At 35.0% G+C, this 17,309-nt stretch overlaps 2 protein-coding genes across 6 annotated transcripts in view; one reads left to right on the top strand and one right to left on the bottom strand.

The window, feature by feature from the left end:
• The first annotated feature begins 289 nt into the window (after positions 1-289).
• LOC106168001 (NADH dehydrogenase [ubiquinone] 1 alpha subcomplex subunit 6) lies at positions 290-6,560 on the top strand. Its single transcript, XM_013546922.2, has 3 exons — positions 290-480; positions 1,561-1,676; positions 6,075-6,560. Exons 1-3 carry the CDS (start codon positions 327-329, stop codon positions 6,195-6,197), a joined length of 393 nt encoding a protein of 130 aa, XP_013402376.1. The 5' UTR covers positions 290-326; the 3' UTR covers positions 6,198-6,560.
• The window catches only part of LOC106167985 (telomere length regulation protein TEL2 homolog), a 21,962-nt gene continuing 11,122 nt past the window's right edge, over positions 6,470-17,309 (bottom strand). For all 5 annotated transcript variants that reach the window (XM_087004761.1, XM_087004765.1, XM_087004764.1 and 2 more), the window contains exons 18-20: positions 16,819-16,934; positions 15,578-15,660; positions 6,470-6,771 (exon numbers count right to left, since the gene is read on the bottom strand). In XM_087004761.1, coding sequence (XP_086860887.1) covers positions 6,745-6,771; positions 15,578-15,660; positions 16,819-16,934 — 226 coding nt within the window. In that variant the 3' untranslated portion in view covers positions 6,470-6,744. The remainder of the gene's footprint in view (positions 6,772-15,577; positions 15,661-16,818; positions 16,935-17,309) is intronic.

Raw genomic sequence — 17,309 nt, 5'->3', positions numbered from 1 at the left:
CTTGTATTACAAAATCTTCTGAGCAGGCGTTGCCGAAATATTGAGACTTTTTTTTTTTACTGAACCATGCTCTGCCCTAGTCATACTTGGATCAGCCCAGAAAATACTAAAAATATAAATAAATAAATAAAAAATGAAAATAAACACACATAACGTAATGCAGCAGTGCTTCATAAAAGGCAGTCAGTTAATTATTGTTACCGAAACATATGACCACACATTTATCAAATACTTGATTGTGCTAGTTGCGCTCGGTGTTTCGCCCTTGAGGCGCCTTTCACTTGCTGCCCCCTACCAGTGACTCTGAACACTAACCGACGGGAAAAATGGCGTCGAAGAAAGTAGGGTCTGCCGTCAGTGCTCATGTCTTCCAAAGCGGGATTAAGATAGCAAAACCAGTGGTCTCTCGTGATAACTTAGAAGTCAAACAACGAGTGCTTCAAACTTTCACTGCCTGGTATATTGCAATACCACGATTTTGTAAGTTAATGGCGTGTAAACAATCAAATCAGCAATGCAGTACTTGTTTAGCAAAGAGGTTGTTCAAAGTCACCAAATGATTTCAAGGGAGGGGGAGGACAATACTAATAAAATACTTAATGGGGGGGGGGGGTTACTGCAAAAATGACCATAGTTTCGACATCGTGAGTCACAGGAACAAATCTACAGCTAATCATGATCAACAACTACCTTTTTTATTTCCCATAAATTCGAGGTCAGGCCTACCCAACTACCAGACTCGGCACCGAATGATCCTGAATTCACCGGTAAATCGGACCACACTACCCGTTTTCAAGGTGTGTATCAGTACACATTTCACAGTATCAGACGCGACACCGCTCTTGCCTAGTACGCGATGTGATAGTGACGATTCTCAGCGGGGTTGAAAAGTATTGCATCACCACTCAAAATTTGTTCAGGGTATGATACTGTGTAATGTGTACTGACTCACACTTTGAAAATGGTTAGTGTGGTCTGATCTACCGGTGAATTCAGGATCATTGCCGAGTCTGGTAGTTGGGTAGGCCTAAAGGTACCGGTTTAATATACATGTATGATCAGACTACTTCTCTGGATCAGATGGGACAGGCCCGTACAGGAAGGAGCCGAAAGAACTCTTTTGGACGGAAAAAGGTCCATTTTGAATAAAAAATTTAGGTTCTGTGCCATTTCTTGTGAAGGATCAACAAAGGGAGTAAAAGGGTTCACATTTTCAGAAAAAAACCCAGTTGAAATGGTCGAATTATAGACTTGTAGGGTCTTGTGAAATTTTGTATCATAGTTTTTGAGCCTGCAAATCACTGTGATAATGCTTCCTTGATTATAGTAAAAGTAGATAAAATTGTTGGTATTAAATATCTAATTGTCCTTTCTCTTTCTAAGAAGCACAATTTGCATTTACAAATTGTCTTGTATTTTCAACATATAATGAACTGGCCATGCTGAAAGTGTGCCAAAAAAATCAACATATTTATTTTTAAAATAATTATGTTTTTAGCTGTGACTTTCTGTGTAAAATTATGGAAACTTTGCTTGCTGTTATGCCATTTTTATTTATAGTGACTACCGCCAACTTTGATGCAACAGTCCCACAGGCCAGGCAAATTCTCAAAGAGGAATTTCGCAAAAATAAGGATGTGACTGATTTGCGAGTAATTGACACACTGCTTATCCAGGTCAGTAAATCGCTAATCTACAGTAAATCCTCAAAAATTTCAAACTATTCAGTTCTTCAAAACTTTTTTCAAACGTTTTATTTGATTACTCTTTCTGGAAATTTTGAGCAAACTTAAAACATCTACGGCCCCATTCAGAATAGGGGACTAATTAGTCAGAGGGTCAAATATGGATATCAATTCAATGTCTATTAGCAGATTAGAGAGCAAGCTTTGTAGTGGGTCGCCATATTTGACCTTCGGACTAGTTGGCCCCCTATTCTGAATGGGGCCTACATTTATGTTTTTGTAGGTGTGCATAAATTTACAACCAAAAATTTCAAGAAAAGAGCAGTTTAAAGCTTTTTCATGGTTGATTGAGTAATATAAGATACTAGTATAAGTGGTTTATATGCATCACTGGGAATCCATGCTACACTGATGCTGGGTTCATATGTATCTTTAAGCGTTATTTATTGCATCAAAATTGACAAAGTGACCCATTTTATGCATCTATTTTTTATGTACAGACACAGATGTGTCTGTACATATAGCCATCACCTGCATCTGTCATCGTGGCCGTGCACTTTCACCACCGATAACACGATAAATGAAAAACCGTTTTACCTTTTGGCTTGAAACTTACAGAATTGATGAATATTTATAATAAGCAGGTCAAGTCCGAAAATCAGCATGATCGGGTCATTTTTAGGGAAGTTATGCTGTTTTTTCACTTTTTTCAACATATATGCAACACCGATAACATGATAAGTGGAAAACCATTTTACCTTTTGGCTTGAAACTTACAGAACTGATGAATATTCATAATACGCAGGTCAAGTTCCAAAATTGGTTTGATTGGACTATTTTTACAAAATTTATGCTGTTTTCTTTTCCATAATTCAGCATATATGCAACACTGATAACGCATTTTAAGGAAAATCAATCAGCCTTTTGTCTTGAAATCACAGGAGTGATCAGTCTGACTAGTTTACAGGTCAAGTTTGAAAATAAGCTTGATCAGTTAAGTTTTGATAAAGTTATTAGCCTTTTTGCATACAAGTGGTTTTTCTTCAGATTTAATTCTTAGGCATGTTAACAGTCTCATTATGGAACTAATTAGATATGTAAAAGTGTTGTTTTGACATTTTCTGCTTCTTAACAATATTGTTAGTTAGTACGCTGGCGGTACTCATGGTTTTAGTCCCGACCCGTCTCATACAGCTCCGCCGGCTTCTGCGGCTCCGCAGGATGACGTGGGATACAAGTCACCATTACCGCTTCTCCTCCTAGACTGTAAGGATCTGTGTCCCCATCTCTGGGATTTAGGTCACATATAATCTCAACTTGAACCCCTAGGTTTTTTTGTCTCAGTTGGTGCATTGACCTGGGTGTGACGCTTGTTGAAACGCACCCTTGTCAAAATTTTTGAAAATTCAATGCTTAATATCTCCCAAACCAATGGAATTATGGGAAAAATTACTACAGATGGCTGACCAAAAGTCATATGTGAGGATTTCAAATATGCCCTTGGATTTGACTTTTGACCTTTTTTTCAAGGTCAAATGGGCCAGAATTTTCTAAAAATGGGAAATTTTTGCTAGAAAAATAAATTGCGAGAAAAATAAAATTTAAAAACTAAACAGATCTTACCTATAATATCATGGGCAGGTGTTACCCTTAGGGTCATCTTTCATTTTGGTGAGTTTGGGGTCAATAGGTGCATTTTCATGGTAGTAGCGGCCATAAAATGCTGAAACTGAAAACTCTCTCTAATTCTGGAACAGTTAATGCTAGACACCTCTTGTTTTTTGCATTTTGTAGAACTTGTTAAAGGCAACACTGGAAGTGATGTCCATTTTTTTGTTTTCGATACGGCTAAGGCATTGCACTATATCAAAAAGTTCAACATTCGAAATTCAGTGGTGAAAATAAAATGTGAAATACTCCAAAATTAGCAGAGATAAGCCCATAGTTACTATTGAACTTGAATAGGAAGTCATATACTGGTAATCTAACTGTGACCTTGAAATTGACCTTTGACGTACTTTTCATGATGAACTGCACTTTGCAAGTTTTCTGATCTTTATATCTCCAAAACTGGCAAAGTTACTATTGACCTTGAATAGGAAGTCATATAATGGCAATCTAACTGTGATCCTGAAATTGACTTGACCTAATTTTCACCATGAACTGAACTTTGCAAATTTTACAGCCCTTATATCTCTAAAACTGGCAGAGATACATCCGTCGTTAGTGTTGAACTTGGGTGGGAAGTCATATACTGGCAATCTGTGACCTTGAAATTGACCCTAGACCTACTTTTCACCATGAACTGAAATTTGCAAAATTTCTCTCCCTTATATCTCGAAAACTGGCAGAGAGATGCCCATAGTTACTATTGAACTTAAATAGGAAGTCCTATACTGGCAATCTAACTGTGACCTTGAAATTGACCTTTGACCTACTTTTTATGATGAACTATATACTTTGGGTATTTTCTGGCCTATGTATCTCCAAAATTGGCAAGGAAATGCCCATAGTTACTATTGAACTTGAATAGGAAATCATATACCGTGACCTTGAAATTGACCTACTTTTTCACCATGCACTGAACTTTGCATATTTTCTTGCCCCTCACATTTTTCAAACTAGCAAAGATATGCTCAGTGTTGCCCTTATGTTTTCTCTTTTGTCAGTATATATGCAACACTGATAACACATTTCAAGGAAAACCAATAGGCCTGTTTAGAAAATCACAGGCCAATACGAAAATCCACTTGATTGGACCATTTTTATGTTGTTTTTTCTTTTTTCTCTTTTGCATATTTTGAGAATTCTTGTTTATTGCATAAAGCTTTTACTTATAATGCTTTTACTTTCGTCGGTGTTACCTGTTGTGCATAATTAAAATTTGATGTTGACTCTGCAGTTAAACATAATGTATTATTGCATCAGAATTGGTAGTCTCCTATTTTGTGCATTATTGTTTTGTGCTTTTCTTAAGGTGTGACTTATGGGCCTGAAGACCTTTGAGAGGGTCAGTCTGTAAATTTCCCTTGGGTATCACTAGGCTAAGTTCAGAGTTATAAAGTCATTTGCCTAATTAATAGGCCATTAAATGAGATTACATAAAGCACACTTGTTGATATTTCCCTGGAAACTCCCAAAGGTTAAGCTCTCTGCTAGATTAATAATACGGAAGCAGTGATAATTATGCAGGTAAATTTTGTTTAATATTGCAAATAAGTTTTTAATATATATATATATATATATATATATATATATATATATATAAAAGTGCATGGTGAAAAATATATATATATATATATCAAACTCAAAGATTAAAAGTTTCAATAGCAGCTTCATTAGCATTATATTTACCTCTGCCAAAGAGGTTATGTTTTCACCCCTGTTTGTCTGTCATTAACATAACTCAAAAAGTTATGGACCGATTTTGATGAAATTTTCAGGAACTGTCAGAAGTGGGTCAAGGAAGACAATGATTAGTTTTTGGTGGTGGTTCGGATCAATAATCAATCAATAATAATCAATAATAATCAAAAATTGCTGCCTTGGCAGAGGTCTGCGCTCTCGGAGTGCTTTCCTAGTTTTGTTATGTTTTCCTTTTTAATTTTTTCTCAAACACTGGCATTTGTGACTTTTAACTCCCATCGGCCTGAGGCTCTGCACATTTTCTATATTTCCACATAAGCAGTTGTATTGGTTTTTATGTCTTTAAACATTATGTAATATTATTTTATGCACTGTCATCATTTTTCAAATATTGGGACTTTCATCTTGTGAATTTGAACTCTCATGGTCCTGAAACTGTAATCTTATTGAAGGAGTGGATTGAGACCATCTTCTGGGTCTTCCAGAAGACGGTCAGGTTTTTAAGTTTATATTGACCGATATCTATTTTTTTTTCTGTTGGAAGACCATCAAAATGGAGGATGGATCAACATAGATACTTTGGAATACTGTCAGAAAATATCTCTGGGTCCGCTCCTGTTATTGACCATGTTACCTGTTGTGCATGATTAAAATTCAGTGTTGACTGACAGTGCTATTATAAGTATTATTTATTATTGTATCAAAATTGACAAAATGACCTATTTTGCATCTTTATTTTCTGTTTTTTTGTCTGTACATTTGACAGCTTTGCTGCCTTGTTTATGTTTTGTTTGTTCATTTGACAGCTTAGCTGCCTTGTTTTTATTAATAACCCAATCTTAATACTGTTCTGAAATAAATATTTATAACTAAACATGATGCTTTAGTGTTTTGTAAGACTGATCATAATAACAGTTAGAATGGAACAGTTGGTATCTGTTCAAATAAGATACATTTATATTTCATTCTTTAACAACAAATCAGGTTGTTAATATTGCAAATTGATTTTCGTTTTCATTTCAGGCCCAGCAACAGTTTGATGATCTCCATAATGTATACAGCCAACATTACCATATAAAACAGTACTTTCGTAAGCAGGACAAAAGAGACTTTTTACAAAAATTCTATGATGGAGATAACAAATGACATTTCACTTCATTTACCAATAGACTTGGTGTTTTTTCGTTCAAGACAAAGTCCGTATATTATTTTTGGTTGCTTTCAGTTCCTTTGGAATTATCATTTGGACAGAGTTCTACAATACCAAGTTCAGGAATTTACAGATCAACAGACATTCAGACATTCAAGAAATGTTTGCCTGCAAATATCTATTAGAACATTACGATGGCATACTGAATGGTGTGTTGTTAACAAATGTCACATTAAGTTTGAATGAGGAAAAAAAAAAACAAAAACAGTTTTAGTGTTACTTGAATTACTCACTTTTATCATTTATTAGCTTTTGTTCAATGACACAGAGCTTTGCTCAAATAAATGCTAACACTGTTATGAGTGATGCAGACTTGTTTCTTGAATCCATGATCACATTCATGACAATCAGAGGGCATAAGTATTGCCAGTAAAAAGGAAATACAATGCTTCTGAAAAGTACTGATGAAAAGTCTCCTCCAATTGTAAAATGAGCAACATTTAAATTTAGGACTTGATCCTGCTTGAATTCCCATTTTTGCTTCTAGTGTCCTGCCATCTTTGATAACTCCTACAAGAAAGAAAAAAAATAACCTTATGAGTACACTGATAGCATTGATGCCATAATTTAATCAGATTAATTGTACCACCAGTGTCCCGTCTGGTCCGTTCCGCCGGCTCCGCCGCCATGTTAACCGTTACCGCTTCTCCTCCTAGACGGTAAGGGCCTCCGTACCCATCTCTTGGATTTAGGTCACCTATAATCTCAACTCATTCCACGTAAAATTTGGACTTTGTCAGTATTGGGGTCTAGGTGTGGCACTCATTGCAATGCACCCTTGTCCAAAAATGCCAAAATTAAATGCTAATTATCTACCCTACGGCAGGAATTATGGGAAAAATTGAAGGAATTATGGGAAAAATTTCTACAGACTGCTTTCCAAAAGTCATATATGTAGATTTCAAATATGCCCTTGGATTTGACCTTTGACCTTTATTTCAAGGTCAAACGGGCCAAAATTTAAAAAAAAAAACGAATTTTTTTTACGAAAAAAAAATTATTTGCGCTGTTATTCAAACACTACTCAGACTTAACCAATAATATTATAGGAAAGTATTACCCTTCGGGTCGTCTTTCATCTCCGTGAATTTTGGGTCAATCGGTGCATTTTCACAGGAGTAGCGGCCATAAGTTACCGAAACTGAAAACTGTCTCTAATTCGGGAACCGTTAATGCTAGAGACCCATTCCTTTTTGCATTTTTGAGGTGGTCTCCGTTTTTTTGTATTCCATACGGTTTTCGAGTTTCGCTGTATCAAAAAGTACATATTGGTGGTGAAAGCAAAATGTGCAGTAGGTAATGGATAATAAATTTTGAACCCTGGGAAAATAAAACATAAGGCTTGGGGAGGCAGACAACTTCTGGTCAAAAATGACATTATTTCATGAAATTTGAACATCTGGAACTTCTGAGCACCTCCCATTTCAAGAATTTCAACCAAAATGACGTTTTCTTTATTTTAATTAATTTTTTCTGTAGGAAATTTATGGCACATTATTGTAACTCCAAAATTATAATGTTTAGTCCCTTATATCTCCAAAACTGGCAGAGATAGGTCCATAGTTACTATTGAAGTTGAATAGGAAGTCATATACTGGCAATTTAAATGTGACCTTGAAATTGACCTTTGACCTACTTTTTATCATGAATTGAACTTTGCAAATTTTGGTTCCCTTTTATCTCCAAAACTGGCAGAGATAGGTCCATAGTTACTATTGAACTTGAATAGGAAGTCATATACTGGCAATCTAAATGTGACCTTGAAATTGACCTTTGACCTACTTTTCATCATGAATTGAACTTTGCAAATTTTGGTACCCTTTTATTATGTACAGACACAGATGTGTCTGTACATATAGCCATCATCTGCGTCTGTCGTCGCCGTCGTCGCCGTGCACTTTTACCGATAACACGATAAGTGGAAAACTGTTTTTTCTTTTGGCTTGAAACTTACAGAACTGATGAATATTCGTAATACGCAGGTCAAGTTCGAAAATCAGCATGATCGGGTCACTCATAGGGAATTTATGCTGTTTTTTCACTTTTTTCAGCATATATGCAGCACCGATAACACGATAAGTGGAAAATCATTTTACCTTTTGGCTTGAAACTTACAGAACTGATGAATATTCATAATATGCAGGTCAAGTTCGAAAATCAGCATGATCGGGTCACTTATAGGGAATTTATGCTGTTTTTTCACTTTTTTCAGCATATATGCAGCACCGATAACACGATAAGTGGAAAACCATTTTACCTTTTGGCTTGAAACTTACAGAACTGATGAATATTCATAATACGCAGGTCAAGTTCGAAAATCAGCGTGATTGGGTCATTTTTAGTGAATTGAGGCTATTTTTTCTCTTTTTTCAGCATATATGCAGCACCGATAACACCATAAATGGAAAACCATTTTACCTTTTGGCTTGAAACTTACAAAACTGATGAATATTCAAAATACGCAGGTCAAGTTTGAAAATCAGCATGATCGGGTCACTCATAGGGAATTTATGCTGTTTTTTCACTTCTTTCAACATATATGCAACGCTAATAACACAATATAAGAAAAACAGGCCAATTGTCATTATACTCACAGGAGTAGACAAACTAACTAAAACGCAGGTTGAGTTCCAAAATCAGCATGATCGGGCCATTCTTTTAGAAGTTATGCTGTTTTTTCACATTTCCTCAGATTCAATTGTTAGGCATATTAACAGTCTCATTATTGAACTAATAAGATACGTAAAAGTGTTTGATTGACATTTCCTGCATCTTAATAACATTGTTAGTTGATTATGTAAAAATGATGGTAAACTTGTTATTGTGTATTATGTTATAAAGTGTCAAAAATGGAAATAAACAAATATCATTGCAGTTTGTCAGATTCAATCATCTACTATATTCATTATCTCAGAATGGAGGAAATTGGACATTTAACACTGTTCTATTGATATTTTTCCCATCTCATCAATTTTCTTAGTTGATCATATACAAATGGTAGAAAACTGTTTATTTTGTTTTATGTTAAAAAAGTGTTTTAAAAATGGAAGTAAACCTATTGCAGAACAGTGCTGTCTTGTTTCAGCATATATGCAGCACCGATAACACGATAAGTGGAAAACCATTTTACCTTTTCCCTTGAAACTTACAAAACTGATGAATATTCATAATACGCAGGTCAAGTTCGAAAATCAGCATGATCGGGTCATTTTTAGGGAAGTTATGCTGTTTTTATGTACAGACACAGATGTGTCTGTACATATAGCCGTCATCTGCGTCTGTCGTCGCCGTCGTTGCCGTCGTCGTCGTCGCCGTGCACTTTTACCGATAACACGATAAGTGGAAAACTGTTTTTTCTTTTTGTTTGAAACTTACAGAACTGATGAATATTCATAATACGCAGGTCGAGTTCGAAAATCAGCATGATTGGGTCATTTTTAGTGAATTTAGGCTATTTTTTCTCTTTTTTCAGCATATATGCAGCACCGATAACACGATAAGTGGAAAACCATTTTACTTTTTGGCTTGAAACTTACAGAACTGATAAATATTCATAATACGCAGGTCAAGTTCGAAAATCAGCACGATCGGGCCACTTATAGGGAATTTTTTTTTTTCACTTTTTTCAGTATATATGCAACACTGATAACACAATATAAGAAAAACAAATTGGCCAATTGTCATTATACTCACAGGAGGGGCCAAACTTACTAAAACGCAGGTTGAGTTTGAAAATCAGCATAATCAGTCCATTATTTTAGAAGTTATGCTGTTTTTTCACATTTCCTCACATTCAATTCTTAGGCATGTTAACAGTCTCATTATTGAACTAATAAGATACGTAAAAGTGTTTGTTTGACATTTCCTACATCTTTACAACATTGTTAGTTGATTTTGTAAAAATGATGGTAAACTTGTTATCATGTATTGTGTAATAAAGTGTCAAAAATGGAAATAAACTCATTTCATTGCAGTTTGTCAGATGCATTCATCCACTATGTTCAGAATCTCAGAATGGAGGAAGTTGGACATTTAACACTGTTCTATTGATACTTTTCCCATCTCATCAATTTTCTTCATTGGTCATATAAAAATGGCAGTAAACTGTCTATTTTGTTTTATGTTAAAAAAGTGTTAAAAATGGAAATAAAGCCATTTCAGAACAGTGCTGTCTTGTTTACATTTTGGCATTTTCAATATGTGACTTTGAAGTTCCATGGGCCTGAAGACTTTTGCTAGTTACATTTTCTGAATAACCATGATACTAATATTTTATAATTAAAAATTGATGGTCATTATGCTGTAAAACATTATGTAATATTGCATCAAAATTTGAAGAAACCCCTATTTTGGGCACTGCTCCCATGATGACCATTTAAGGAAAATCATGTCACTTACTGTTCTCAAACTTACAGGAAAGAAACATGGGACTAAAATACAGCTTCAGTAGGCAATGCAGTCTGTTTGGTAAATTTTTCTGGCAATTAAACAGTTTTTTGTGAAAATTTAATTTTTCACATATTGGCGTTTCCAAGGTGTGACTTAGAACCTCCACGGGCTTGAAGACCCATGCTAGTCACATTTTGTGAAAATCCATGACACTTATATTTCATTATTAAAAATTGCTGGTCATTATGCTGTTAAGCATTATGTAATGTTGCATCAAAATAGAAGAAAACACAATTTTTGGTGTTGCTGCCTTGATGACCATTATGGGAAAACCGTGTTACTTATGACTGTCAAACTTTTAAAAAAGAAACACAGAACTAAAATGCAGCCTGAGTTAGAAAAGCAGTCTAATTGGCTTCTTTTTCTGGAAGTTATACATTTTAGTGTAATATTCATTATCTTTTTGGCATATTCATTATGGGACTCGGAGCTCCCATGGACATGAAGCCAAATGGTAATCATATTTTCTACATGTCCATCCTATTTATAGTCAATAAACAAAAATTGGTGATAATTATTCTCTAATTTATTATGTAATGTTACATCAAAATTGACAACAATCTTTTTGCACTGCTACTGCAAACATTATGAAAAGAAAACTGTGCTACTTATTATAATTTTAAACTTACAAGTACGATTTTTAGGATTGGCCTTCAGCTCATGAGAAAACCAGTTCTATTGGATTATCATGTTTATTGTATTTATGCATTTTTTGTGAAATTTTCATTTTTCTCATTCTGGCACTTTCTAAGTATAAACTTGAACTCTGATGGGCCTGGAGCCTTATGCTTTTACTTTCGTCTGTGTTACCTGTTGTGCATAAGTTGATGTTGACTGTGCAGTTAAACATAATGTATTATTGCATCAGGATTGGTAGTCTCCTATTTTGGGCATTATGGTTTTGTGCTTTTCTTAAGGTGTGACTTATGGGCCTGAAGACCTTTGAGTGGGTCAGTCTGTAAATTACCCTTGGGTATCAGTAGATTAATTTCAGAGTTATATTTAGTCATTTGCTTTAATAGGCCATTAAATGAGATTACGTAAAGCACACTTATTGATATTTCCCTGTAAACTCCCAAAGGTAAAGCTCTCTGCTAGATTAATAATAAGGAAGCAGTGATAATTATGCAGGTAAATTTTGTTTAATATTGCAAATTGCAAATATATATATATATCAAACTGGAAGATTAAAAGTTTGAAAAGCATCTTCATTGGAATTATATTTACCTCAAGCTCTGCCAAGGGGGTTATATTTTCACCCCTGTTTGTCTGTCATCCACATAACACAAAAAGTTATGGACTGATTTTGCAGAAATTTTCAGGAACTGTGGGAAGTAGGCCAAAGAGGACAATGATTAATTTTTGGTGGTGGTCCGAATCAATAATCAGTCAATTATCAATAATAATCAACAATTGCTGCCTTGGCAGAGGTCTGCACTTTCAAAGTGCTTTTTTAGTTTTGTTGTTTTCCTTTATAATTTTTTCTCAAACACTTACATTTGTGACTTTTAACTCTCATTTGCCTGGGGCTCTGCACATTTTCTGTATTTCTACATAAGCAGTTGTATTGTTTTTTATGTCTTTAAACATTATGTAATATTATTTTATGCACTGTCATCATTTTTCAAATATTGAGACTTTCATAATGTGAATTTGAACTCTCATGGTCCTGAAACTGTAATCTTATTGAAGGGGTGGATTGAGACCATCTTCTGGGTCTTCCGGAAGACAGTCAGGTTATTAAGTTTATATTGACTGGTATCTATTTGTTTCTGTTGGAAGACCATCAAAATGGAGGATGGATCAACATAGATACTTTGTAATACTGTCAGAAAATATCTCTGGGTCTGCTCCTGTTATTGACCATGTTACCTGTTGTGCAAGATTAAAATTCAGTGTTGACTGACAGTGCTATTATAAGCATTATTTATTATTGCATCAAAATTGACAAAATGATCTTTTTTGCATCTTTATTTTCTGTTTTTTGTCTGTACATTTGACAGCTTTGCTGCCTTGTCTCCAAAACCGGCAGAGATAGGTCCATAGTTACTACTGAAGTTAAATAGGAAGTCATATACTGGTAATCTTACTCTGACCTTGTAATTGACCTTTGACCTACTTTACACCATAAACTAAACCTTGCACCTTTTTTAATGCTCACACTTTCAAAACTGGCAAAGATACGCCCATAGTTACTATTGAATTTGAATAGAAAGTCATTAGAGGCAATTTACTGTGACCTAAAAATTGACCTTTGACCTACTTTTCACCATGAACTGAACTTTGCAAATTTTAGTTCCCTTTTATCTCCAAAACTGGCAGAGATAGGTCCATAGTTACTATTGAAGTTGAATAGGAAGTCATATACTGGCAACCTAAATGAGACCTTGAAATTGACCTTTGACCTACTTTATATCTCCAAAACTGGCAATGATACGTCCATAGTTATTATTGAATTTGAATACGCAGTCATTAGAGACCATTTACTGTGACCTTAAAATTGTCCTTTGACCTACTTTTTACCATGAACTTAACTTTGCAAATTTTAGTTCCCTTTTATCTCCAAAACTGGCAAAGATACGCCCATAGTTACTATTGAATTTGAATAGAAAGTCATTAGAGGCAATTTACTGAGACCTTAAAATTGACATTTGACCTACTTATCACCATGAACTGAACTTTGCTAATTTCTTTCCCTTTTAACTCCAAACCTGGCAGAGATAGGTCCATAGTTACTATTGAAGTTGAATAGGAAGTCATATACTTGTAATCTTACTCTGACCTTGAAATTGACCTTTGACCTACTTTATACCATAAACTGACCTTTGCAACTTTTTAATGCTTTTGTTTTCAAAACTGGTAGAGATACACCCACAGTTACTATTGAATTTGAATAGAAAGTCATTAGAGGCAATTTATTGTGACCTTAAAATTGACATTTGACCTACTTTTAACCATGAACTGAACTTGGCAAAATTTGTTCCCTTTTATCTCCAAAACTAGCAGAGATAGGTCCATAGTTACTATTGAACTTGAATAGGAGGTCATATACTGGCAATCTAAATGTGACCTTGAAATTGACCTTTGACCTACTTTTCATCATGAATTGAACTTTGCAAGTTTTCGTTCCCTTTTATCGCCAAAACTGGCAGAGATAGGTCCATAGTTACTATTGAACTTGAATATGAAGTCATTAGAGGCAATTTACTGTGACCTTAAAATTGACCTTTGACCTACTTTTCCCCATGAACTTAACTTTGCAAATTTTTGTTCCCTTTTTTCTCCAAAACTGGCAAAGATACGCCCATAGTTACTGTTGAATTTGAATAGGAAGTCATATACTGGCAATCTAAGTGTGACCTTGAAATTGACCTTTGACCTACTTTTCATCATGAATTGAACTTTACAAATTTTGGTTCCCTTTTATCTCCAAAACTGGCAGAGATAGGTCCTTAGTTACTATTGAACTTGAATATAAAGTCATATACTGGAAATTTACTGTGACCTTGAAATTGACCTTTGGCCTACCTTACGAAGAACTGAACTTTGATTGTACCATTTTTAGTTGTATATTTTTTTTGCATATTTTGAGAATTCTTGTTGATTGCATTTTTTTACAGCTTGTCAAGCACAAGACTGGTGGTGTTGTCCCTTTTTTTTGTGGGGGGGGGTCTATACGAATGTGCTTACTCCAGCTGGTGGTACAATATTCGGAGGCGGTATCGCCTCTCTGATCCTCTAGTTCTGATTGGTCTTGTGAAAGGGAGAAAAAATGTAGTTAAATGGCGTGTTAGGACCAGTCTAAGTGTTTCAATTCAGATAAGTGTAATGCAAGATGAGTATATGGGCCTTAGCCTCTACAGTAAAAACTTGAAAATTCTGTTAATTTTTCACATTAAAAAATTGACTAAACTCGTTAATAGACTTGCGTAAATTTAAAAGAAATTGTCATCCTATACAGTTGTGTTGTTCATTTAAGCTGCAACACATCAGTGTAGTTCAGACAATTTAAGTAACATATGAAGCAAACACAGAAATAAGTTATTTTGCTTTATCATCATTTGATCTTATTGTTCCCCAAAAGAATAAAATATGTCTTATAGAATATGTAAGTTTGGTGTTTCTGAAAGGAAATACCATTGTGCAACTCTTTCAGCACTGGAATGTCAAATAACAAACAACCTGCCTAATTTTGTCAGTAATTGAATTACCTTAAATTTGCCTCTATGAAAAGGTCAAGTCCAGTCAGAAACTCCGATAATTTACAGGTGTGAACCCTAAGAACTCCACAAGAGATTTTATAGCTTGTGCTTACTTTAAATCCAAACGGTTGCAGGATTATGGAAGCAACTTACTCTGTTCAGTGGTTGAAGTGGAAACCCACAAGGGTTAGGATTGACATTATTTTTATGAAACAATAGCTTTTTACAGGTGTCCATGCATAAACAATCTATTACAAAAGTAACTTCTATTGCGTAACTAAATTCTATCAAGAGATGCATATTCAGGCCTAAAAATAAGTTTTTTTTTCAATCCACCTGCATAAAGACTGGTAATCTTCTTGATTTTTTAACTATATACAGACACTAAAAGTATAAAAAAATACATGCAAAATATCACAAACTATATGATATCTTTAGTGAAAATAATCACAAAATGCTGAGTTTAATACTTGTGTTAAATTATGACACTTAAAGACCTAAAAGTTACAATAAAAAATGCAAATGTGATTTTGCAACCACAGGAATTCTGATAACATATACAGGCGTCATTGACCAGAACAGAAAAAGTATTCAGAACATTAAATATCAGATACAATGACAGACAAAAGAAGCAGGAGAAGAAAAGCATATTATTCAAATAGTACCTGTGATAGAATATGCTGCACCAGTAATAGTGTCTGTGCTGCCTGTTTCTGACAACTGCTGTCAACACTCTTCTCTGAAAGGTCTGGAAAACATTTTTTTAAATCAAAAATAGGACCATGTGAATGTACCACAAATGAAAGTAATATAAATAATTCAAAGATGCAATTCATGGAAATTTAAATTTCAAAAATGTTTTAAAATAGATCTTTCTAATATAATATTAAGCAATATATGTGAATAAACACAGCTTTTAAGGTGGTAAAATGCACAGGCACATTTTACAGAAGATTAAAGGAAACCTGTCACCCTTAGAGTGCATTCCCAGAGATTTAGACCAATCCATCCGGACCGACCTAACTCCCTGGGGGTTCACGCTAAATTGCTGTCAGCTGAGCGCGCACGACAGTTAATTACCCCCTTACAGCTTTTAGTAGGCAGGACAGCAATTTAAGCTGGCTAAACTGACAGTAATCTAGTGAGACTCCCCACGGGGATAGATCAATCTAAAATCTGTGGGAATGGGGTCTTAGTTTCAGAGAACCTTCTCCTATACCAGCATATGGCATGCGGTTATAGAGAAGATCTATCAGTATGCCTTTAAATTCAGATAGACAACTGCTTTCTAAAATCTTAAAACATGTTCAGATAGTTCCCTCTACAAGGACCGCAGATTAATTATGTGCACTTTTTTCCGACGCAGAGGAGAAATGTGCCATGAATTAGTTGGAGACATATCTGTGAATATCTAGTACTAGTAAAAAAGAAAAAGAGGGTACCCAGATAGGCTGTCGGGTTAATTTCACATTTTAGCTGTAAGGTTACTGCTACACCTTGCTGGTGGACCAAGCAGGGTCTTCATCTACATCTTCATGCTTCTTTTCGAAACTGCCCTCGCTTATTAAGCACGTGGTCCATTAGTGGGCCACTGATGGCTTAGTATCTGGCTATATTTGTTCATAGGTGGTAGCTATTGGTAGTAATCTTATGTCACTGGCTTATCCAATTCAATCGGAGGGAAGTCCATAAGGCTTGTGGTCGGGGAGGGGGGGGTGTCAAACAAACCACCCTTTTTGCCAGGGAAAGGTCTGCTGGTGGCAAAAATTGATTACATGAAGGTTTCATGGTAAAAGGTCCACTTTTTCAGAAAAAGAATTGCCCCCATTAAAATCGCTAGCTACAGGCCTGTGCATACAGCACGAAGTCCAATCAAATTTCTGTTGAAATGAAACTGCTAACTTACCTTCTAACCACTGCCTCACCTCCATCACCTCTGTCTGAAGCTCCGTAATGAAGACACGAGGTGGCAGTGCAAGAAATGCCATGGAGACAGCAAACAGTACAGCTTGAAGAATGGACCTGTAATGATTCAAAATAAAATAAAATAAGTACTTTCATTATCTCAGTTATTACATGTTGCTTCTTAGATGTACTTTCCTGGTAGCTTGGACATAATAACGTTATTATGTCCAAGCTGGTAGTAATATCATTTCAAAATGTTTTAAATGCAACATACCCTCAAATGCAGAAGCCCACGTGCACAAGCACGTACCTGCACAAAAGTAAATTAAAATTCCATATCTTTTTCAAACTGATACATTCATAAAATAATTTGGAATATCTAATTCTTTGATCCTCTGGTTGAGATTAAAATTTTGATAAAATCATTCTTTCACAAAGAAGTTAATTTTTTTAACCATCTTAACTTTCATTTATGTGATGCAGTTTCATTAA

This window comes from Lingula anatina, chromosome 2 (assembly GCF_051362555.1).
Source record: "Lingula anatina isolate TDL-2025a chromosome 2, LinAna3.0, whole genome shotgun sequence".
Taxonomy (NCBI): domain Eukaryota; kingdom Metazoa; phylum Brachiopoda; class Lingulata; order Lingulida; family Lingulidae; genus Lingula; species Lingula anatina.
The sequence above is the reverse complement of the archived record's forward strand: the minus strand, read 5'-3'. Positions and strand labels throughout refer to the sequence as shown.